The sequence below is a fragment of the Cervus elaphus genome, chromosome 32 (assembly GCF_910594005.1).
Source record: "Cervus elaphus chromosome 32, mCerEla1.1, whole genome shotgun sequence".
In the NCBI taxonomy this organism is placed as follows: domain Eukaryota; kingdom Metazoa; phylum Chordata; class Mammalia; order Artiodactyla; family Cervidae; genus Cervus; species Cervus elaphus.
The window spans coordinates 41,374,714-41,400,179 of NC_057846.1; the positions used below are offsets into that span (position 1 = coordinate 41,374,714).

The 25,466-nt window shown below is 39.6% G+C and overlaps 1 protein-coding gene across 1 annotated transcript in view; it reads left to right on the plus strand.

Moving 5' to 3' along the window:
• LOC122687963 (disintegrin and metalloproteinase domain-containing protein 5-like) overlaps positions 1–24,446 on the plus strand; it is a 127,111-nt gene extending 102,665 nt beyond the window's left edge. The window contains exon 21 of the mRNA XM_043893725.1: positions 24,303–24,446. Within this exon, the coding sequence (XP_043749660.1) occupies positions 24,303–24,315 (13 nt within the window). The 3' untranslated portion in view covers positions 24,316–24,446. The remainder of the gene's footprint in view (positions 1–24,302) is intronic.
• Positions 24,447–25,466: the final 1,020 nt, after the last annotated feature.

Consider the following 25,466-nt stretch of genomic DNA (forward strand, 5'->3'; position numbering starts at 1 on the left):
TTGAAGCCTGGCTTGGAGAAGTTTGAGTATTAGTTTGCTAGTGTGTAAAATGAGTGCAATTGTACAGTCATTTGAGCATTCTTTGGCATTGCCTTTCTTTGGGATTAGAATGAAAACTGACCTCTTCCAGTCCTGTGGCCACTGCTGAGTTTTCCAAATTTGCTGGCGTACTGAGTGCAGCACTTTCACAGCATCATCTTTTAGGATTTGAAATAGCTCGTCTGGAATTCCATCACCTCCACTGGCTTTGTTCCTAGTGATGCTTCCAAAGGCCCACTTGACTTTTCATGCCAGGATGTCTGGCTCTAGGTGAGTGATCACACCATCATGATATCTGGGTCATGAGATCTTTTTTTGTATAGTTCTTCTGTGTATTGTTGCCACCTCTTCTTAATATCTTCTGCTTCTGTTAGGTCCATAGCATTTCTGTCCTTTATTGTGCCCATCTTTGCATGAAATGTTCCCCTGGTATCTCTAATTTTCTTGAAAAGATCTCTAGTCTTTCCCATTCTATTGTTTTCCTCAGTTTGTTTGCATTGATCACTGAGAAAGATGTTCTTCTCTCTCATGCTATTCTTTGGGACTCTACATTCAAATGGGTATATCTTTCCTTTTCTCCTTTGCCTTTTACTCCTCTTCTTTTAACAGCTATTTGTAAGGTCTCCTCAGACAGCCATTTTGCCTTTTTGCATTTCTTTTTCTTGGGGTTTGATCCCTGCCTCCTCTACAATGTCACGAACCTCTGTCCATAGTTCTTCAGGCAGTTTGTCTATCAGATCTAATCCCTTGAATCTATTTCTCACTTCCGCTGTAAAATGGTAAGGGATTTGATTTAAGTCATACCTGCATGGTCTAGTAGTTTTCCCTATTTTCTTCAATTTAGGTCTGAATTTGGCAATAAGGAGTTCATGATCTGAGCCACAGTCAACTCCCGGTCTTGTTTTTGCTGACTGTATAGAGTTTCCTCCATCTTTGGCTGCAAAGAATATAATCAATCTGATTTCAGTGTTGACCATCTGGTGATGTCCATGTGTAGAGTCTTCTCTTGTGTTGTTGGAAGAAGGTGTTTGCTATGACCGGTGTGTTCTCTTGGCAGAAGTCTATTAGCCTTTACCCTGCTTCATTCTGTACTCCAAGGCAAAATTTGTCTGTTAGTCCAGATGTTTCTTGACTTCCTACTTTTGCATTCCAGTCCTGTATAATGAAAAGGACATCTTTTTTGGGTGTTAGTTCTAGAAGGTCTTGTAGGTCTTCATAGAACTGTTCAACTTCAGCTTCTTCAGCATTATTGGTCAAGGCATAGACTTGGATTACTGTGGTATTGAATGGTTTGCCTTGGAAACGAACAGAGATCATTCTGTCATTTTTGAGATTGTACCAAAGTACTGCATTTTGGACTCTTTTGTTGACTACGATGGCTACTTCATTTCTTCTAAGGGATTCTTGCCCACAGTTGTAGATATAATAGTCATCTGAGTTAAATTCTCCCATTCCAGTCCATTTTACTTTGCTGATTCTTAAAATGTTGATGTTCACTTTTGCCATCTCCTGTTTGACCACTTCCAGTTTCCCTTGATTCATGAACCTAACATTCCATGTTCCTATGCAATGTTGCCCTTTGCAGCATCAGACTTTACTTCCATCACCAGTCACATCCACAACTGTGTGTTGTTTTTGCTTTGGCTCCATCTCTTCATTCTTTCTGGAGTCATTTCTCCACTGATCTCCAGTAGCATTCTGGGCACCTACCGACCTGGGAGTTCATCTTTCAGTGCATCTTTTTGCCTTTTCATACTGTTCATGGGGTCTAAAGGTAAGAATACTGAAGTGGTTGGCATTCCCTTCTCCAGTGGACCACGTTTTGCCAGAACTCTCCACCATGACCCATATGTCTTGGGTGGCCCTACTCGGCATTGCTCATAGTTTCATTGAGTTAGATAAGGCTGTGGTCCATGTGACCAGAATGGTTAGTTTTCTGTGATTGTGGTTTTCAGTCTGTCTGCCCTCTGATGGAGAAGGATAAGAGGCTTATGGAAGCTTCCTGATGGGTGAGACTGACTGAAGGGGAGACTGGGTCTTGTTCTGATGGGGAGGGCTCATGCTCAGTAAATCTTTAATCAAATTTTCTGTTGATGGGTGGGACTCTATTTCCTCCCTGTTATTTACTGGGGTCTCTGCTTCTTTCTCCTGGGTCCTGGTGCACACAAGGTTCTGTTTGTGGTCTCCAGAGTCTGTTTTCCCAGTCCTGTGTAAGTTCTGGCGGCTCTATGGTAGGGTTAATGGTGACCTCCTCCAAGAGGGCTTATGTCATACCCAGGTCTGCTGGACCCAGAGCCCCTGTGCCTGTGGAAGTCCACTGCTGACCCATACCTCCACAGGAGATACTCTAACACAGTTCTGTCTCAGTTTCTGTGAGGTCTCTGGGTCCTGGTGTGCCCAAGGTTTGTTTGAGCCCTTGAGCGTCTCTGGTGGGCATGGGGTTGGATTCTAAACACAATTTTCCCCCTTCTACCATCTTGCCCTTGGATGGGGGTTATCTTCTCAACCTTGCTCCTGTGTCACGCAGCCACTGCTCCAGCGGTGAAAACAGTGACAGACTTTATTTTTTTGGGCTCCAAAATCACTGTAGATGGTGACGGCAGCCATGAAATTAAAAGACACTTGTTCCTTGGAAGGAAAGTTATGACCAACCTAGACAGCATATTAAAAAGCAGAGACATTACTTTGTCAACAAAGGTCCATCTAGTTAAAGCTATGGTTTTTCCAGTGGTCATGTATGAATGTGAGGGTTGGACTATAAAGAAATCTGAGCACCAAAGAATTGATGCTTTTGAACTGTGGTGTTGGAGAAGACTCTTGAGAGTCTCTTGGACTGCAAGGAGATCCTACCAGTCCATCCTAAAGGAAATCAATCCTGAATATCCATTGGAAGGACTGATGCTGAAAATGAAACTCCAATACTTTGGCCACTTTATGTGATGAACTGACTCATTAGAAAAGGCCCTGATGCTGGGACAGATCAAAGGTGGGAGGAGATGGGGACAACAGAGGATGAGATGGTTGAATGGCATCACCAAGTCAATGGACATGAGTTTGAGTAAACTCTGGAAGTTGGTGATGGACAGGGAGGCCTGGTGTGCTGCAGTCCATGGAGTCACAAAGAGTTGGACATGACTGAGCGACTGAACTGAACTGAATTTATACTTAAAGTGGAAAACATTGAAGCAGTTCCTATATTAGCCATTAAAAAAAAATGAAAGAATGCCATTTGCAGCAACATGGATAGATCTAGAGAATGTCATAGTGAGTGAAGTAAATCAGACAGAGACAGAGAAATATCATGTGACATTCCTTATATATGGAATCTAAAAAGAAGTGATACAATTGAACTCACGAAAGAGAAACAGATTCACAGACTTCAAGATTGAGCTTATAGTTGCCAGGAGGGGAGGGTGAGGAGAAGGAATATTTAGGGATCTTTGGATGGACATGTACATACTGCTCTATTTAAAATGGATAACCAAAAAGGACCTACTGTATAGCACAGGGAACTCTGCTCAATGTTATGTGGCAGCCTGGATGGGAGGAGAGTCTGGGGGAGAATAGATACATGCATATGTATGTTTGAATCCCTTTTATGTTCACCTGTAATTAATCAACTATAACCCAATACAATATAAAAAGTTAAAAAATCTACAAATTCAATGAAATGTCTATCAAAATTATAATGGCATTTTCACAGAAATATAAAAAATTAATTGATGTGGAACCACAAAGACCCTCAATAGCCAAAACATTTTGAGAACAAAGCTGGAGGCATCAAACTTCCTGATTTTTAAATATATCACAAGCAGTAATTAAATACTATAATTAAAAGAGCATGATACTATTACAAAGACAAATACCAATGAAATGAAATAGTGCAGGATTCAACCCCCACATACATAGTCAAATGATCTTTGGTGCCAAGAATACACATTTGGAAATGGTATTGGCAAAACCGGATATGAATAAGAATGAAATTGAACCTTTACCTTATATCAGACACAAAAATAAACTCGAAATGGATTAAAATCTTAAATGTGACCCCAAACTATAAAAATCCTAGAAGAAAACATAGGGAGAAAGCTTCATATCATTGGTCTTAGCAATGAATTTTTGGATTAATACCAAAAGTACAGGCAACAAAAGCAAAAAATAGACATGTAGGGCTCCATCAAACTAAAACCTTCTGCATAGCAAGGAAAACATTTAATAGAGTCAATGAGCAATCTATGGAAAGGGGGAAAATATTTGTAAACCAAGTATCAGATAAAGAATTAATAACCAAACACATGTTACTCCTACTATCAATAAAAAAATTAATACCTGATTTTAAAATGGGCTAAAGTGTTGAATAGATGCTTCTCCCCAAATGCCATACTTATGATGAATAGGTATAGTAGGAAAAGATAGTTCAGGTCACTCGTCATCAGGGAAATGAAAATCAAAACCACATGAGGCATCACCCATTAGAATGGCTATTATTTAAAAAACCCACAAGTCAACAAATGTTGGCAAGGATGCAGAGATATTGGAATCATTTTACTTGGTTGTGGTGGTGGTTTAGTCACTAAATTGTGTCCGACTCTTGTGACCCCCTAGCCCACCAGGCTTCTTTGTCCATGGGATTTCGCAAGTAAGAATACTGGAGTGGTTTGCCATTTCCTTCTCCATTACATTGTTGGTGGGAATGCAAAATATTGTAGCCATTGCTCAAAACTATTGGAGATTCCTCAAAAAATTAAAAAATAGGACTACTGTATGACCCAGCAATCCTACTTCGATATGTATTTCCCAGAAGAATTGAAATCAAGATCTCAAAGAAGTATTAGCATTTTCATGTTCGTTGCAGCACAACACAAACTCAGTGTCCATCACTGGATGAATGGATAAAAAAATGTGGTATATAAATATAATGGAATGTTCAGCCATAAAAATGAAGGAAATCCTGCATATATTATCACAGAGTTGAACCTTGAGGACATTATGCTAATTAAAATAAGCCAGCCACAAAAGGACAAATCACTGCATGATTCCTTTTAGGATATCTCAAATTGCGAAGCTCCTAGGACTGAGAGTAGAATTTTAGTTGCCTCAGGTTGGGGTGAAGGGAAAGTGGGATGTTGCCAATCAATGAGAATGAAGTCTTAGTTGTGCAAAATCTAGACATGTGCTGTATACCATCATCCATATTGTTGTTCCCAGGTGGCACAAGTGATGAAGAATCCACCTGCCAGGAGATGCGAGTTTGATACCTAGGTTGGGAAGATCCGCTAGAGGAGGAAATGGCAACCCATTCCAGTATTTTTGCCTGGAAAATCCCATGGAGAGAGGAGCCTCGTGGGTTATAGTCCATGGGGTCACAAAAAGTCAGACACAGCTGAGCTTGCATGCGGCAGCACCGCATTGTATGCTTAAAAATTTAAGAGAATAGATTTCATTTATGTGTCTCTAACCTCAGTAGAATAAAGTTTTTAAAAAAATTTAGGAAGCTTTGCTTCACAAAAGACACCCTTGTGAAAGAGAGAAGGGAATTCACAACGTGGGAGACGATGTTTGTAATACATATTTCCAATAAGGGATTCAGAACACATACAGGATTCCTGCCAAGCAATAACAAAAGGCAGGAGCCTAATAGGCAAAACATTTGAAAAGACACTTCACAGAAGATGGTACAAAAGAGGCTCAAAACATGAAAAATTGCTTAACATCATTTGTCATCAGAAAAAGGCAAACTAAAATAAAAACAAGTGTTCCCTATACCCTTATAAGAGTGGCTGAAATTAAAAGAACTGGCAATGTCAAGGGTAGGTTAGAATATCAAGCAACAAGAACTCTAACACGCTGCAGGCAGGAGCATATATTTTATTACTCTAATACTTTTATTACTGTTCAGCAGTTTGGCATATTCTAAAGCTATTAGACTGCAGGTCAGGAAGCAACAGTTAAAACTGGACATGGAACAACAGACTGATTCCAAATAGGAAAAGGAATACATCAAGGCTGTGTATTGTCACCCTGCTTATTTAACTTATATGCAGAGTACATCATGAGAAATGCTGGGCTGGATGAAGCACAAGCTGGAATCAACATTGCTGGGAGAAATATCAGTAACCTCAGATATGCAGATGACACCACCCTTATGGCAGAAAGTGAAGAAGAACTATAGAACCTCTTGAAAGTAAAAGAGGAGAGTGAAAAAGTTGGCTTAAAGCTCAACATTCAGAAAACTAAGATCATGGCATCTGGTCCCTTCACTTCGTGGCAAATAGATGGGGAAACAGTGGAAACAGTGGCTGACTTTATTTTTCTGGGCTCCAAAATCACTGCAGATGGTGACTGCAGCCATGAAATTAAAAGCCACTTATTCTTTGGAAGAAGAGTTATGACCAACCTAGACAGCATATTAAAAAGCAGAGACATTACATTGCCAACAAAGGTCCATCTAGTCAAGGCTATGGTTTTTCCAGTGGTCATGTATGGATATGAGAGTTGGACTGTGAAGAAAGCTGAGGGCCGAAGAATTGATGCTTTTGAACTGTGGTGTTGGAGAAGACTCTTCAGAGTCCCTTGTACTGCAGGGAGATCTGACTAGTCCATCCTAAAGGAGATCAATCCTGAGTGTTCATTGGAAGGACTGATGTTGAGGCTGAAACTCCAGTATTTTGGCCACCTGATGTGAAGAGCTGACTCATCGGAAAAGACCCTGGTGCTAGGAAAGATTGAAGGCAGGAGGAGAAGGAGATGACAGAGGATGAGATGGTTGGATGGCATCACTGACTCAATAGACATGGGTTTGGTTGGACTCCGGGAGTGGTGATGGACAGGGAGGCCTGGCATGCTGCATTTCATGGGGTTGCAGAGTCAGACACGACTGAGCAACTGAAGTGAGCTGAACTGAAAGCTGTCAGGGTTCAATTAAATGTATGATTTTTATTTTTACTATTATAATGCTTATTAAGTTTTACATTTATTTTATAAGTAATTAAATGTTTCCTAAAATTTTGACAAAGGATTTCTGTAAATTTTGAGTCCAGTTATCTAAAATATTTTTCTTTCCTTTTCCATTTAACTTGAATCTGCTTGTCTTTACTTCTTTTTTTATGCTTTTAACTTTAAGGCTTATTCTTTTCAAACATCAATAATCTATGTATAGGTGCTGTGCTAAATTGCTTCAGTCATGTCTGACCCTTTTCGACCTCATGAGCTATAGCCTTCTGGGCTACCTCTGTCCATGAAATTCTCTAGGCAGGATTACTGGAGTGGATTGCATGCCCTCCTCCAGAGGATCTTGCCGATCCAGAGAGTGAACCCTCATCTCAAGTCGCTTGTATTGGCAGGCGAGTTCTTTACCACTAGGGCCTCCTAGGTAGGCTTCAGTATATTTAACATAAACTCATTCAAAATATTTTTTATGTACAGGGGTAGAGAAAATTTAGAAAAAGATTCTGAAATTCATTGAGGGGAAAGTAGGGATAACAAAATAAACTTTAGAACTAACTAGCAATGAATTAAAATATGGAGATTTTTATTTTAAAAAAGCCAAAACCTACAGAATATATGTGCATGGGTGCTTAGTCCCTTCAGTCATGTCTGACTCTTTGTGACCCCGTGGACTGTAGCCCACAAGTTTCTCTGCCCATGGGATTCTCCAGGCAGGCTGGAGTGGGTTGCCATTCCCTCCTCCAGGGGATCTTCCCGACCCAGGGATTGAACTTGTGACTCTTATGTCTTTTAAATTGGTGAGCTGGTTCTCTACCACTAGCACCACCTGCACTTCCCCTTCTGATTTTTAATGATGATCACATATTTATTAAAATATCCAAAGTACATTGGTAGGTATATGAATTACAGATAAATTTCTCATCACAATACCCAAAGAAAACTTCTGTTAATTTCCGTTAGATTTATTCCATATAATAGGTATATATATCCTTAATAATTCTTCTAAAGAAAAAATATAAAACCACTTATTTATACCCTTTTTTCTTACTTGGAGACTATTATGGGAAACTTTTATATCTTAAAATCTAGGCCTATATCATCATTTTTTGACAAATAGTATTTAGCCTAAAAATGAAAAGTAACATTTTAGAAATCCATTATTATGAATCTTTACACTCTAATAAACATCCTTATATAGATATACATTTTGGAATAATTATGCAATTATAGCCTCATGGTAAATTCCTAGAAGGGAGACTGATCAAAGCTTAAATATAATGTGTACACTCTTGTTTTTTGACTGCCAAATTACCTGGTTGTAATGATCACTACCTACCTATTTGTATCAAGTTGTAACATTTTTAAGTTAGTTATTTTTAATCATTTGGGCATTTGAGTGATATGCTTTCTAAATCTTAGTATATCTTCTTAAATTTTACTTTCTTTTTTTTAATTTATTTTTCTCATTTATTTTTATTAGTTGGAGGCTAATTACTTTACAATATTGTAGTGGTTTTTGTCATACATTGACATGAATTAGCCATGGATTTACATGTATTCCCCATCCCGATCTCCCCTCCCACCTCCCTCTCTACCCAATCCCTCTGGGTCTTCCCAGTGCACCAGGTCCAAGCACTTGTGTATTACTTTCTTTCACTATCATGTTAAATTTTCTTAATTTTCCACTTGTCCTTGAGTAATGAGCTCTTTTTTTTAATTTATTTTTTAATTGAAGGATAATTGCTTTACAGATTTTTGTAGGGGGTCATAGAGGATTTTGCTTTGATTTATGTCATCGAGTGTTCTGCCTTTGTTCTCCTCTAAGAGTTTTATAGTTTCTGGTCTTACATTTAGGTCTTTAATCAATTTTGAGTTTATATTTGTGTAGGGTGTTTCATTATTTCAGTAGCTGCCCAGTTTTCCCAGCACCATTTATTGAAGAGGCTGTCTTTGCCCCATTGCATATTCTTGCCTCCTTTGTCAAAAATAAGGTACCCATAGGTGCATGGGTTTATTTCTGGGTTTTCTATCTTGTTCCATTGGTCTATATTTCTGTTTGTGTGCCAGTACCATACTGTCTTGATGACTGTAGCTTTGCAGTATAATCTGAAGTCAGGAACGTTGTTTCCTCCAGCTTCATTCTTCTTTCTCAAGACTGCTTTGGCTATTCAGGGTCTTTTGTGTTTCCATATGAATTGTGAAATTTTTAGTTCTAGTTCTGTGAAAAATGTCATTGGTAATTTGATAGGGATTGCGTTGAATCTGTTGAATGCATTTGGTAGTATAGTCATTTTCACAATGTTGATTCTTCCTACCCAGGAACATGGAATATTTCTCCATCTGTTATGTAATCCTTGATTTCTTTCATTAGTGTGTTATAATTTTCTATGTACAGTTTTTCTGTTTGCTTAGGTAGGTTTATTCCTAGATATTTAACTCTTTTTGTTGCAGTGGTGAATGGGAGTGATTCCTTAATTTCTCTTTCTGATTTTTCACTGTTAGTATATGTGCTGCCAAAGTGAGCACATGATTTTTCATTGTTAGTATATAGAACTGCAAGTGATTTCTGTGTGTTGATTTTGTATCCTGCAACGTTGCTAAATTCACTGATTAGCTTTAGTAATTTTCTGATACTATCTTTAGGGTTTTCCATGTACAGTATCATGTCATTTGCAAACAGTGAGAGCTTTACTTCTTTCCTAATCTGGATTCTTTTTATTTTTTTTTCCCTTCTCTAACTGCTGTAGTTAAGACTTCTAGAAATATGTTGAATAATAGTGGTAAAAGTGGACACCCTTGTGTTTTTCCTGATCTTAGGGGGAATGCTTTCAATCCTTCACCATTGAGAATAATGTTTGCTATAGGCTTATCTATATAGTCTTCACTCTGTTGAGGTAGGTGCCTTCTATGCCCTTTTTTTGAAGAGTTTTCATCATAAATGGTGCTGAATTTTGTCAAAGGCCTTTTCTGCATCTACTGAGATGATCATATGGTTTTTATCTGTCAATTTGTTAATCTGGTGTATCACATTGATTGAATTGTGTATAGTGAAGAATCCTTGCATTCCTGGAATAAACCCAGCTTGATCATGGTATATGAGCTTTTTGATGTGTTGCTGAATTCTGTTTGCTATAATTTTGTTGAGGACTTTTGCATCTATGTTCACCAGTGATATTGGCTGTAGTTTTCTTTTTCTGTGTTGTCTCTGGTTTTGGTATCAGAATGATGGTGGGTGGCCTTGTAGAATGAGTTTGGAAGTGTTCCTTCCTCTGCCATTTTTTGAAAGAGTTTTAGAAAGATAGGCACTAGCTCTTCTCTAAATGTTTGAGAGAATTCTCCTGTGAAGCCCTCTGGTCCTGGGCTTTTGTTTTTTTGGGAGTTTTTTTTTTTTTTTTTTTTTTTAATCACAGCTTCAATTTAAGTGCTTGTAATTGGGTTGTTCATAATATCTACTTCTTACTGGTTCAGTCTTGGAAGATTGAACTTTTCTAAGAACCTGTCCATTTCTTCCAGGTTATCCATTTTATATATAGTTGTTCATAATAGTCTGTTATAATCCTTTGTATTTCTGCATTGTCTGTTGTAACCTTTCCTTTTTCATTTCTAATTTCGTTGATTTGATTCTTCTCTTTTTTTCTTGAAGAGTCTAGCTAAAGTTTTGTCAATTTTGCTTATCTTCTCAAAGAACTAGCTTTTATTTTTATTAATCTTTAGTATTTTTTAAATTTCTTTTTCATATATTTCTGCTCAGATCTTTATGATTTCTTTCCTTCAATTAATTTTTGGGTCTTTTATTTCTTCTTTTCCCAGTTGTTTTAGGTGTAAAGTTAGGTTGTCTACTCTATGTTTTTCTTGTTTCTTGAGTAGGATTGTATTGTTATAAACTTCCCTCTTAAAACTGCTTCTGCTGAATCCCATAGGTTTTGAGTTGTCATGTTTTCATTGTCATTTGTTTCTAGAAATTTTTTGATTTCCTTTTTGATTTCTTCAGTAACCAGTTGGTTATTTAGAAACATGTTGTTTCATCTCTATGTGTTTGTGTTTCTTACAGTTTTTTTTTTCTTGTAATTGATATCTAGTCTCATAGCATTGTGGTTGGAGAAGATTCTTGATATGATTTCAATTTTCTTAAATTTACTGAGGTTTGATTTGTGACCCATGATGTGGTCTCTCTTGGAGAATGTTTTATGTGCCCTTGCGAAGAAGGTTTATTCTTATGCATTTGTATGGAATGTCCTGAAGATATCAATGAGATCCATCTCTTCTAATGTATCCTTTAAGACTTGTGTTTCCTTATTAACTTTCTTTTTTGATGATCTGTCCATTGGTGTGAGTGGGCTCTTAAAGTTTCTTACGTTATTGTGTTACTTTCAATTTCTCCTTTTATGTCTGTTATGTTTGTCTTATGTATTGAGGTGCTCCTGTGTTGGGTGCATTGATACTTACAATTGTTATGTGTTCCTCTTGGATTGACCCCTTGACCATTATGTAGTGTCCTTCCTTATCTCCTGTAAACTTCTTTACTTTAAGGTCTATTTTGTCTGATGTGAGGATTGCTACCCCTGCTTTCTTTTGCTTCCCATTTGCATGGAATATATTTTTCCATCCTCTCACTTTCAGTCTGTGTGTCTTTAGGTCTGAAGTGAGTTTTTGTAGAAAGCATATATATGGGTCTTGTTTTTGTATCCATTCAGCCAGTCTGTGTCTTTTGGTTGAAGCATTTAATCCATTTCAGTTCAGTTCAGTTCAGTTGCTCACTCGTGTCCGACTCTTTGCCACCCCATGAATCGCAGCATGCCAGGCCTCACTGTCCATCACCAGCTCCTGGAGCTTACTCAAATTCATGCCCATTGAGTCAGTGATGCCATCCAGCCATCTCATCCTCTGTCATCCCCTTCTCTTCCTGCCCCCAATCCCTCCCAGCATCAGGGTCTTTTCCGATGAGTCAACTCTTCACATGAGGTGGCCAAAGTATTAGAGTTTCAGCTTCAGCATCAGTCCTTCCAATGAACACCCAGGACTGATCTCCTTCAGGATGGACTGGTTGGATCTCCTTGCAGACCAAGGGACTCTCAACAGTCCTCTCCAACACCACACTTCAAAAGCATCAATTTTTCGGTGCTCAAATTTCTTCACAGTCCAACTCTCACATCCATACATGACCACAGGAAAAACGATAACATTGACTAGACGGACTTTGTTGGCAAAGTAATGTCTCTGCTTTTTAGTATGCTAACCAGGTTGGTCATCAATTTCCTTCCAAGGAATAAGTGTCTTTTAATTTCATGGTTTCAATCACCATCTGCAGTGATTTTGGAGCCCAAAAAAATAAAGTCTGACACTGTTTCCACTGTTTTCCCATCTATTTTCCATGAAGTGATGGGACCAGATGCCATGATCTTAGTTTTCTGAATGTTAAGCTTTAAGCCAACTTTTTCGCTCTCCTCTTTCACTTTCATCAAGAGGCTTTTAAATTCCTCTTCACTTTCTGCCATCAGGGTGGTGTCATCTGCATACCTGAGGTTACTGATATTTCTCCCAGCAATCTTGATTCCAGCTTGTGCTTCTTCCAGCCCAGGGTTTCTCATGATGTACTCTGCATCTAAGTTACATAAGCAGGGTGACAATATACAGCCTTTATGTACTCCTTTTCCTATTTGGAACCAGTCTGTTGTTCCATGTCCAGTTCTAACTGTTGCTTCCTGGCCTGCATACCAGTTTCTCAAGAGGCAGGTCAGTGGTCTGGTATTCCTATCTCTTTCAGAATTTTCCACAGTTTATTGGGATCCACACAGTCGAAGGCTTTGGCATAGTCAATAAAGCAGAAACAGATGTTTTTCTGGAACTCTTTTGCCTTTTTGATGATCTAGCAGATGTTAGCAATTTGATCTCTGGTTCCTCGGCCTTTTCTAAATCCAGCTTGAACATCTGAAGTTCACGGTTCACATATTGCCGAAGCCTTGCTTGGAGAATTTTGAGCATTAAACAGTAGGAAAAGCAAAGAAAGGAATAAATGGAGGAAAATATAATAGGTTTAATAAAATTAAAAGAAAGAGAGAAAAGAAAAAAAGAAAGGAAGAAGTAAGGAAAAAAAAAAAAAAGAAAGCACCACAGTACTGTAATACCCAACATAGAGGCAGAAGTTTATAAAACAATAAAAAGTGTGACTGCATATACACATATACATATAGACCCATAAGCAAAATCAAAGCAGTCGAACAAAAATAACATACAATAGATTGACCCAGCGAACAAAGGAAATAAAAAATTGTATTTACCAGTTAAAAATAAAACTAACTAAAGCATAAACTGGAAAACAAAACTAAAGCAAGGTGCCAAGTGGGGAATAAAGCTATGAAAACAAAACTAACAAATAATTTGAGAGGAACGGAAAGAAATAAAAGAAAGAAAGAATAAGTATGCAATGTTAAATAGATCTAGATAAAGAAGATTTATATACATTAAAGATTAACTCCAAGGGGAAAAGAACAGTAGGAAAAGCAAACAAAGAAATAAATGTGGAAACAATAAGTTTTTAAAAAGTTTAAAATTAAAGTTAAAATAGAGGAAAAAAAAGAAAGAAAATCTCCACAGATTAGCAAAAGTCCAGCTTAGCGACAGAAGTTTATAAGAACAACAAAGAATGTGACTTAGAAAGGAAAAAATGGGGGGAGGAGCCAAGATGGCGGAGGAGTAGGACGGGGAGACCACTTTCTCTCCTACAAATTCATCAAAAGAATAACTGAACACAGAGCAAACTTCGCGAAACAACTTCTGATCGCTAGCTGAGGTCATCAGGAGCCCAGAAAAGCAGCCCATTGTCTTCGAAAGGAGGTAGGACAAAATATAAAAGATAAAAAGTGAGACAAAAGAGCTAAGGACGGAGATCCGTCCCGGGAACTCTTAGGCGGCATTGCTTGGGGTAGGGTCCGGGCCTGAGTGCCCTGAGGACAATCGGAGGGAGCTTCTGTGAGTTGCCAACTTGAACTGCGGGAGACCAAAAGAGAGAGAGAAAATTAACCGGCCCGAACACACTGCCGGCCGCTCGCAGAACAAAGAGACTGAGAGGGTCCAGAGAGGAGCTCGCAGGCTGCGGACCGGCCCAGCCCTGCCGGAGGCAGGGGGCAGGGGGGAGGGGAAGGTCGCAGCAAGACACAGGGCGCAGCACCCGACCGGCGCTGGCGGGGACTGGGGCTGGGGACGCGGAGGGCGGAAGGCGCGCGCACCCGACTGGCGCCAGCGGAAACTGAGACTGGGTCCGCGGAAGGGAGTGGGCGCGCCACACCTGGGGAGAGTGCGCCCACCAAGCCCCTGGCTGCCTGGACCGCTCTGACGGGGAAGGCACAGAGAGCAGGCGCAGCTTTTCGTTCCGCGCTTTTGTGTAACACCCGAGGGCTGGAACCTCGCGCAGCGCGGGGCGCGCTCCATATAGAACAGCCGGGAGCCTGAGCAGCGCAGACGGAGAAAGCGGCGTCAGCCCCTCCCGGCAGCGCCAGCCCCTCCCGGCAGCGCGACGGAACTAGCTACCTGAGTAAGAGTCCACCTCCGCCCGCCTGTGTCAGGGCGGAAATGAGGCTCTGAAGAGACCGGCAAACAGAAGCCAAATAAGCAAAGGGAACCGCTTCAGAAGGGACTGGTGCAACAGATTAAAATCCCTGTAGAAAACACCAACTACACCGGAAGGGGCCTGTAGATATCGAGAAGCGTAAGCTGGACTGAGGAGCTATCTGAAACTGAGCCAAACCCACACTGACCGCAACAGCTCCAGAGAAACTCCTAGATATAATTTTACTTTTTTCTCTCTTTTTTTTTTTCTTTTTTTCTTTTTTTCTTTTTTTTATTTTTTCTCTTTTATTTTCCTTTAAAATCCCCTATTACTCCCCTATTACTCCTTAACTTTCATTTCCATAGACTTTTACGATTTTTTAATTAGGGGGAAAAAATTTTTTTTTTCTTTCTTTCTTTTTTTTTTTTTTTTTCTTTCTTTTTTTTTCTTTTTTCTTCTTTTTTTTCTTTCCTTTTTCTCTTCTATTTTCTATTTTTCTTTTTCTCTTATTTCTTTTAAAGTCCTCTAGTACTCCTCTACTACTCCTTAATTTTCATTTTCAATACACTATAACCTTACAAAAAAAAAAAAAAAAAAAGAAGAGAAGCCCTATTTTTAAACCGAAGATTATTCTCTCCCAATCTTGACTGTTTTCTACCTCAGAACACCTCTATTTCCTCCTTTCCCCTTCTCTTCCCAATCCAATTCTGTGAATCTTTGTAGGTGACTGGGCTACGGAGAACACTCTGGGAACAGACAGCTGCGTAGATCTGTCTCTCTCCTCTTGAGTCCCCCTTTTTCTCCTCCTGCTCACCTCTATCTCCCTCCTCCCTCTCCTCTTCTTCATGTAACTCTGTGAACCTATCTGGGTGTCCCTAACGGGGGAGAATCTTTTAGCCATTAACCTAGAAGTTTTCTTATCAGGGCTGTATAGTTGGAGAAGTCCTGAGACTACAGGAAGAATAAAACTGAAATCCAGAGGCAGGAGACTTAAGCCCAAAACCTGAGAACACCAGAAAACTCCTGACTACATGGAACTTTAAGTAATAAGTGAATGTCCAAAAGCCTTCATACCTACACTGAAACCAACCACCACCCAAGAGCCAATAAGTTTTAGAGCAAGACATACCACGCAAATTCTCCAGCAACGCAGGAACATAGCCCTGAACATCAACATACAGGCTGCCCAAGGTCACACCTAACACATAGACCCATCTCAAAACTCATTACTGGGCACTCCATTGCTCTCCAAAGAGAAGAAATCAAGTTCCACGCACCAGAACACTGACGCACGCTTCCCTAACCAGGAAATCTTGACAAGCCAATCATCTAACCCCACCCACTGGGTTAATCCTCCACAACAAAAAGGAACCACAGACCTCCAGAATACAGAAAGCCCACTCCAGATACAGCAATCTAAACAAGATGAAAAGGCAAAGAAATACCCAACAGGTAAAGGAACATGAAAAATGCCCACCAAGTCAAACAAAAGAGGAGGAGATAGGGAATCTACATGAAAAAGCATTTAGAATAATGATAATAAAAATGATCCAAAATCTTGAAAACAAAATGGAGTTACAGATAAATAGCCTGGAAACAAAGATTGAAAAGATTCAAGAACTGTTTAATAAAGACCTAGAAGAAATAAAAAAGAGTCAATTAAAAATGAATAATGCAATGAATGAGATCAAAAACACTTTGGAGGGAACCAAGAGTAGAATAACGGAGGCAGAAGATAGGATAAGTGAGGTAGAAGATAAAATGGTGGAAATAAATGAAGCAGAGAGGAAAAAAGAAAAAAGGATCAAAAGAAATGAGGACAACCTCAGGGACCTCTGGGACACTGTGAAACGCCCCAACATTCGAATCATAGGAGTTCCAGAAGAAGAAGACAAAAAGAAAGGCCATGAGAAAATACTCGAGGAGATAATAGCTGAAAACTTCCCTAAAATGGGGAAGGAAATAGCCACCCAAGTCCAAGAAACCCAGAGAGTCCCAAACAGGATAAACCCAAGGCGAAACACCCCAAGACACATATTAATCAAATTAACAAAGATCAAACACAAAGAACAAATATTAAAAGCAGCAAGGGAAAAACAACAAATAACACACAAAGGGATTCCCATAAGGATAACAGCTGATCTATCGGTAGAAACCCTCCAGGCCAGAAGGGAATGGCAGGACGTACTGAAAGTAATGAAAGAGAATAACCTACAACCTAGATTACTGTATCCAGCAAGGATCTCATTCAGATATGAAGGAGAATTCAAAAGCTTTACAGATAAGCAAAAGCTGAGAGAATTCAGCACCACCAAACCAGCTCTTCAACAAATGCTAAAGGATCTTCTCTAGACAGGAAATGCAGAAAGGTTGTATAAACGTGAACCCAAAACAACAAAGTAAATGGCAACGGGACCACACCTATCAATAATTACCCTAAATGTAAATGGGTTGAATGCCCCAACCAAAAGACAAAGATTGGCTGAATGGATACAAAAACAAGACCCCTATATATGCTGTCTACAAGAGACCCACCTCAAAACAAGGGACACATACAGACTGAAAGTGAAGGGCTGGAAAAAAATATTTCATGCAAACGGAGACCAAAAGAAAGCAGGAGTCGCAATACTCATATCAGATAAAATAGACTTTCAAATAAAGGATGTGAAAAGAGACAAAGAAGGACACTACATAATGATCAAAGGATCAATCAAAGAAGAAGATATAACAATTATAAATATATATGCACCCAACATAGGAGCACCGCAATATGTGCGGCAAACACTAACGAGTATGAAAGAGGAAATTAATAGTAACACAATAATAGTGGGAGACTTTAATACCCCACTCACAACTATGGATAGATCAACTAAACAGAAAATTAACAAGGAAACACAAACCTTAAATGACACAATGGACCAGCTAGACCTAATTGATATCTATAGGACATTTCACCCCAAAACAATCAACTTCACCTTTTTCTCAAGTGCACACGGAACATTCTCCAGAATAGATCACATCCTGGGCCATAAATCTGGTCTTGGAAAATTCAAAAAAATTGAAATCATTCCAGTCATCTTTTCTGACCACAGTGCAGTAAGATTAGATCTCAATTACAGGAAAAAAATTGTTAAAACTTCAAACATGTGGAGGCTAAATAACACGCTTCTGAATAACCAACAAATCATAGAAGAAATCAAAAAAGAAATCAAAATATGTATAGAAATGAATGAAAATGAAAACACAACAACCCAAAACCTATGGGACACTGTAAAAGCAGTGCTAAGGGGAAGGTTCATAGCATTACAGGCTTACATCAAGAAACAAGAAAAAAACCAAATAAATAACCTAACTCTACACCTAAAGCAATTAGAGAAGGAAGAAATGAAGAACCCCAGAGTTAGCAGAAGGAAAGAAATCTTAAAAATCAGGGCAGAAATAAATGCAAAAGAAACTAAAGAGACCATAGCAAAAATCAACAAAGCTAAAAGCTGGTTTTTTGAAAAAATAAACAAAATTGACAAACCATTAGCAAGACTCATTAAGAAACAAAGAGAGAAAAACCAAATTAACAAAATTAGAAATGAAAATGGAGAGATCACAACAGATAACACTGAAATACAAAGGATCATAAGAGACTACTACCAGCAGCTCTATGCCAATAAAATGGACAACTTGGATGAAATGGACAAATTCTTAGAAAAGTATAACTTTCCAAAACTGAACCAGGAAGAAATAGAAGATCTTAACAGACCCATCACAAGCAAGGAAATCGAAACTGTAATCAAAAATCTTCCAGCAAACAAAAGCCCAGGACCAGATGGCTTCACAGCTGAATTCTACCAAAAATTTAGAGAAGAGCTAACACCTATCTTACTCAAACTCTTCCAGAAAATTGCAGATGAAGGTAAGCTTCCAAACTCATTCTATGAGGCCACCATCACCCTAATTCCAAAACCAGACAAAGATGCCACAAAAAAAGAAAACTACAGGCCAATATCACTGATGAACATAGATGCAAAAATCCTTAACAAAATTCTAGCAAACAGAATCCAACAACATATTAAAAAAATCATACACCATGACCAAGTGGGCTTCATCCCAGGAATGCAAGGATTCTTTAATATCCGCAAATCAATCAATGTAATACACCACATTAACAAATTGAAAGATAAAAACCATATGATTATCTCAATAGATGCAGAGAAAGCCTTTGACAAAATTCAACACTCATTTATGATTAAAACTCTCCAAAAAGCAGGAATAGATGGAACATACCTCAACATAATAAAAGCTATATATGACAAACCCACAGCAAGCATCACCCTCAATGGTGAAAAATTGAAGGCATTTCTCCTGAAATCAGGAACAAGACAAGGGTGCCCACTCTCACCACTACTATTCAACATAGTGTTGGAAGTTCTGGCCACAGCAATCAGAGCAGAAAAAGAAGTAAAAGGAATCCAGATAGGAAAAGAAGAAGTGAAACTCTCACTGTTTGCCGATGACATGATCCTCTATATAGAAAACCCTAAAGACTCTACCAGAAAATTACTAGAGCTAATCAATGAATATAGTAAAGTTGCAGGATATAAAATTAACACACAGGAATCCCTTGCATTCCTATATACTAACAATGAAAAAACAGAAAGAGAAATTAAGGAAACAATACCATTCACCATTGCAACAAAAAGAATAAAATACTTAGGAGTATATCTACCTAAAGAAACAAAGGACCTATACATAGAAAACTATAAAACACTGATGAAAGAAATCAAAGAGGACACAAACAGATGGAGAAACATACCGTGTTCATGGATTGGAAGAATCAATATTGTCAAAATGGCTATTCTACCCAAAGCAGTCTATAGATTCAATGCAATCCCTATCAAGCTACCAACGGTATTTTTCACAGAACTAGACCAAAGAATTTCACAATTTGTATGGAAATACAAAAAACCTCGAATAGCCAAAGTAATCTTGAGAAAGAAGAATGGAACTGGAGGAATCAACCTGCCTGACTTCAGACTCTACTACAAAGCCACAGTCATCAAGACAGTATGGTACTGGCACAAAGACAGAAATATAGATCAATGGAACAGAATAGAAAGCCCAGAGATAAATCCACGAACCTATGGACACCTTATCTTTGACAAAGGAGGCAAGGATATACAATGGAAAAAAGACAACCTCTTTAACAAGTGGTGCTGGGAAAACTGGTCAACCACTTGTAAAAGAATGAAACTAGAACACTTTCTGACACCATACACAAAAATATACTCAAAATGGATTAAAGATCTAAATGTAAGACCAGAAACTGTAAAATTCCCAGAGGAGAACATAGGCAAAACACTCTCCGACATAAATCACAGCAAGATCCTCTATGACCCACCTCCCAGAATATTGGAAATAAAAGCAAAACTAAACAAATGGGACCTAATTAAACTTAAAAGCTTTTGCACTACAAAGGAAACTATAAGCAAGGTGAAAAGACAGCCCTCAGATTGGGAGAAAATAATAGCAAATGAAGCAACAGACAAAGGATTAATCTCAAAAATATACAAGCAACTCCTGCAGCTCAATTCCAGAAAAATAAATGACCCAATCAAAAAGTGGGCCAAAGAACTAAACAGACATTTCTCCAAAGAAGACATACAGATGGCTAACAAACACATGAAAAGATGCTCAACATCACTCATTATTAGAGAAATGCAAATCAAAACCACAATGAGGTACCATTACACGCCAGTCAGGACGGCTGCTATCCAAAAGTCTACAAGCAATAAATGCTGGCGAGGGTGTGGAGAAAAGGAAACCCTCTTACACTGTTGGTGGGAATGCAAACTAGTACAGCCACTATGGAAAACAGTGTGGAGATTTCTTAAAAAACTGGAAATAGAACTGCCATATGACCCAGCAATCCCACTTCTGGGCATACACACTGAGGAAACCAGATCTGAAAGAGACACGTGCACCCCAATGTTCATCGCAGCACTGTTTATAATAGCCAGGACATGGAAGCAACCTAGATGCCCATCAGCAGATGAATGGATAAGGAAGCTGTGGTACATATACACCATGGAATATTACTCAGCCATTAAAAAGAATTCATTTGAACCAGTCCTAATGAGATGGATGAAACTGGAGCCCATTATACAGAGTGAAGTAAGCCAGAAAGATAAAGAACATTACAGCATACTAACACATATATATGGAATTTAGAAAGGTGATAACGATAACCCTATATGCAAAACAGAAAAAGAGACACAGAAATACAGAACAGACTTTTGAACTCTGTGGGAGAATGTGAGGGTGGGATATTTCAAAAGAACAGCATATATACTATCTATGGTGAAACAGATCACCAGCCCAGGTGGGATGCACGAGACAAGTGCTCCGGCCTGGTGCACTGGGAAGACCCAGAGGAATCGGGTGGAGAGGGAGGTGGGAGGGGGGATCAGGATTGGGAATACATGTAAATCCATGGCTGATTCATATCAATGTATGACAAACCCACTGGAAAAAAAAAATAATAATAAAGAAAAAAAAGAAAAAAAAAAAAGAAAGGAAAAAATGAAACTTAAAAACTCAATTAGATTTCATAGTGCCAATAAAATCGACAACTACAATGGGAGGAGGTGGTGGGAAGGGAAAAAAATAGAAAAAGGAAAAAGTAAAAAAATCCCAAAGAGTCTACAGAACAAGTCAAAACACAAGAATAAAAAATGTTTTTCTTGTGTCACTGCTGTCAGAGCCCTTTCCCTCGCTGGGAGTCACAGTCCACCTCCCCTCCCTAGGATGCCCTCCAACACTGTGCTGGTCTCTGGACCCACTGTGGGGGCATCTCAGACTCTAATCTGCTCCTACTCCTGTGTGTTCTTGCCTCCAATGTCCACAGCTGTCAGAACTGGTGCGTTTTCTTTTGTGGGAGCTCTCAGTGTCCTTTTATGTATGTTTCATAGACACAGAGTCTGCCTAGTTGATTGTGTGGATTTAATCTGCAGCTTGTACAGCTGGTGGGAGGGGTTTGGGTCTTCTTCCTTGGCCACACTGCCCTGGGTTCCCACTGTGGTTTTCTTTCCACCTCTGCATGTGGGTCGCCCACCGGGGTTTGCTCCTGAGGCTGCCCTGGAGGACTCGGGTCTGCCCAGTGAGGGCCAGGCGTGGAGGTGATGCAGATGCTTGGGTTGCAGGGGCTCTGGCAGCACCGGGTCCTCAGGGGGGTTGGCGGCTCGGGCAGCAGGAAATAGAGTGCTCTAGGGGGTGTGGCAACCAGGATTGGCCAGTAAGCTCCAGTATTCTCGCCTGGAAGCCTGACAGGCCACAGTCCGCAGGGTTGTAAAGAGTTGGACAGACCCAAGCGACCCTGGGTGCATAAACACAGGGCATTTTTGCCTGTGTCAGCTCTGCCCCAGTGAGGGTTGACCATGAAGTGGGCACAGCGGCTTGGCTTGTGGGGACCCTGGCGGTGCCAAGTGTGCAGGGACACAGACTGCCTCCACCACAGGAGTTATGGCCCTGTCAGAGTCTCTTTCAAGCCTCTTGTAGCTGGGGACGAGAAAGCCTCTTTGGCCAGTTTTTCTCCATATCTCCTTCCGTTCAGGCACTTAGAGGGCTCCCTTCCCTGGGATCCTTCTGTGTTGGTCCGTGTGTCAGGCACGCAGAGGGCCCCCCCCGGCTGGGTTTTGCACATCAGTCACTTAAAGGGGCACCTTGTGTGGGGTCCTGCTGTGTAGTTGAGTGTCGGGCATTTGATGGGCCAGCCTCTCTATTGTTCAGCTGCTGATGCAGGCATGTGGGGAGAGAGAGAGGCCATGGTGATGGCTCCACCCCCTGCAGGTGACTCAGCCTTATCGCCTTGCTTTCTTGGCTGCCTGGCTTTCCTCCACAGGCTTTTCCCACCACAATCTCCTCCCTCACATCCTCTCGATCCATCTCTCTGCAGTCAACAGCAGCCCTCGCCCTGGGATTTCTCCACAATCCCTAATCTCCAGCTCCCAGCCGCTGCCCCTTCCAGGGGACCTGCGTCCCTGTCCAGGGTATGTATGGCTGCGGCAAGGACTGTCTGAGTCTCATTCCATTTAGGCTGCCACGGATTGGCTGTTTTACTCTCAGCCTTAAATGTTTTTCCTCTGACTCAGACAGTTGCCCCGATGATGTGGGGAGTGGACCCCTGCTTCAGTTCCCCCACCTGCCGAGGGCAGGTCCAGTCCTACTAACACTCCTCTTTTTCCCCCTAGTTCCTTGTCCTACTGAGTTTTGCGTGGTTCTCTTCTTTTCTGCTCGTCTGGTCCTCCTGTCCACTTTCAGCTGGTGTCCTGAATGCACTTCTGTGTCTGAAGGTGTATTCCTGATGTATCCGTGGAGAGAGATTTAGTCCATGGTCCACCTGCTTCTCTACCATTTTGTTCTCCGTAATGAGCTTTCTTTAATGAGTATACATAGAAAGACAAATATGTAATATAATATTAATAATAATGGATTAGAGGCACTTTTGAGACTCCATTTATTTTAAGGACTGCTGAGTGTATTTTTACCTTCTCTTAACTCTCTCCACTGATTTTTCTGTTATTTAAGCTTGAATTTTAGATCTAGCCTACTGTTAATTCTTGTTTTTTAAACATTATTTTCTTGGCTCCAAAAATATTTGATCATTTTCAGTTTTGTGCTGAGTTTTACAACAAACATTTTGACTTTATTTTATGCTTAACCATTTCCATTAATCATAATTCTGAAGGAATACCTTAGATTTTAATGAGAGTAAGATCCTTTTCTGTCCAGAGAGCTTGCAATGCCTGCATCTTGCCATTACTCCCCTCTCTTGATTTATTCAATAAATTGTATATGCTTGTGAGTATGCAAATCATTCTGCTTATTATAGTAGTAACAAGTAATAAATATTCATGCATTTTTTTTTAATTCCAAAGAGGCTTTATTGCACTGAAATATTTTCAATTTACAGAAAATTGAGAAAAGAGTACAACCTTCCATATATTTTACACTCAGTCTTCTCTATTATTACCATCTAATATTAGTTGATAAGTTACAATTGATAAAGCAATTTAATATATCATTATTAACTAAGGTCCATACTGTATTCATATTTTCTTAGCTTTTAATAGATGTTCTTCTTCTGGTCCAGAGTCCATTCATGAGACATCATTATTTTTTGTTTAATGTTTCCTTTGGCTCCTCTTGGCTCTGATTGGTTTTTAGGCTTTTTGTTTTTGATGTCCTTGTTGTTTTGTGGGGTATTTTTTAGTGTATCCATTCATGAGAATCTAAACATCCCTTTGAAACTATTCAAAACAATAAAACCTAACCATTAACATTAGCACACAGGATGATCATTGTTAAATTATTTCAATATATAGATGTATAGACAGGTGTGTGCATGTGTGTTTGTGTTTTTATCCTTTATAGAATGTGATTGTACTTAGAAATATTGTATCTCTTTCTTTTTTGTTCTAAACTAAAATCAGTTTATAGACTTAGAATGGAATTTTAAAGGCACTTTGCTTTATTGCCCTAGATAGTTACCAAAAATTGATAAATAAGCACTTAGGATATTTTAGGAAGACACAAGACTAAGACTATTTGCAGCTGAGTTAACAGATGATTTTTTTTTCTGGAATCGATTATTATTTACTTGATCCTCTCTCTTCAATTTCCATGCCTTTTAAATAAATTTCTTGTTTTAGAAGTATGTGGGCTCACAAAAATAGTAACACTTATTTCATTTTATGTTTTATCTTGTTTTCCCTTATAGCAACAGTCACTGACGGTCTTGCCCTATAGAGAGGATAGTACCAAATAAATCACCAGAAACTGGCCTAAACCAAGAAGAAAAAACAAACAAACATATTTCTCTGTCCCCTCTATTGTCACTGCTGACGGTTTAAATTATGAAATAATAAATCAACTGCGCCTGAATCATCCTAATTATGTCTGGTGTTTTCTCTGTATTTTCAGTTTCAACTTCCACTGTATCTAACTTGAAAAAGACTCTCAGTCAGCTAAAAGCAGTCAAAGACCCTCACCCCATAAAGCCCTGAGAGCCTGCCAGTTGTGTCTCAAGACCCATGTCTCTCAAGCATAGAGAGTATCCCTTTTCCGTTCTGCTCTTTCAGTTGACCTGAACCTCTCCCCCACTTTCCTCCTTCCTCCTCCATAGACTTCAGCTAGCCTGTGACTTGTCCTAGTGGCATTTACTCAGGAGTTGTTGAATCCAGTCTTTCTCTTGTTACCACTTCTCCTCTTTGGAAGCTGTATACCTGCTTTGGTGTGTTCAGATTCCTGTTTACCAAGAGGAGGTTTACCATGAAGCTAAGGGCTTCCCTGGTGGCCTAGACAGTAAAGAATCTACCTGCACTATAGGAGACTGGGGTTCAATCCCCGGGTCGGGAAGATCCTCTGGAGGAGGGCACGGCAACCCACTCCAGTATTCTTGCCTGGAGAATGCCATGGACAGAGGAGCCTGGCGGGCTACAGTCCATGGGATTGCAAAGAGTCAGATACAACTGAGCGACTAATACTTTCAAGGAAGTAAAAGCATCAGGACCACTTACTTGCAAAGGTTCTTTTCAAAGTCATGAACCTAATTTTTATGTATCTTTTGAGAAATGGTGTGTTACTGGGATCTAGTAGAGATGGACTATTTTACCATGGGACACAAGGTGGCCATCCATTTGAACTGCTCATTATGGTCTGCCAAGCCGTCAAGTCAGACTCTCCGGTGTCATTCAGCACAGTAGCAGTGGAGTTCCTCCTTTAGCTTGTGCCTGTGGCCCTATGTTTGTCCAGGTCCAATCAGGAGAACAGGGATTACACAGTAATTTAAATGGGTAGTTTAATAATATACTCCATTGGAGAGCCGTTATAAAGATATCATGAGAACTCAACAGGTATCTTAGGTCTGAGGGAAAGTACCCAA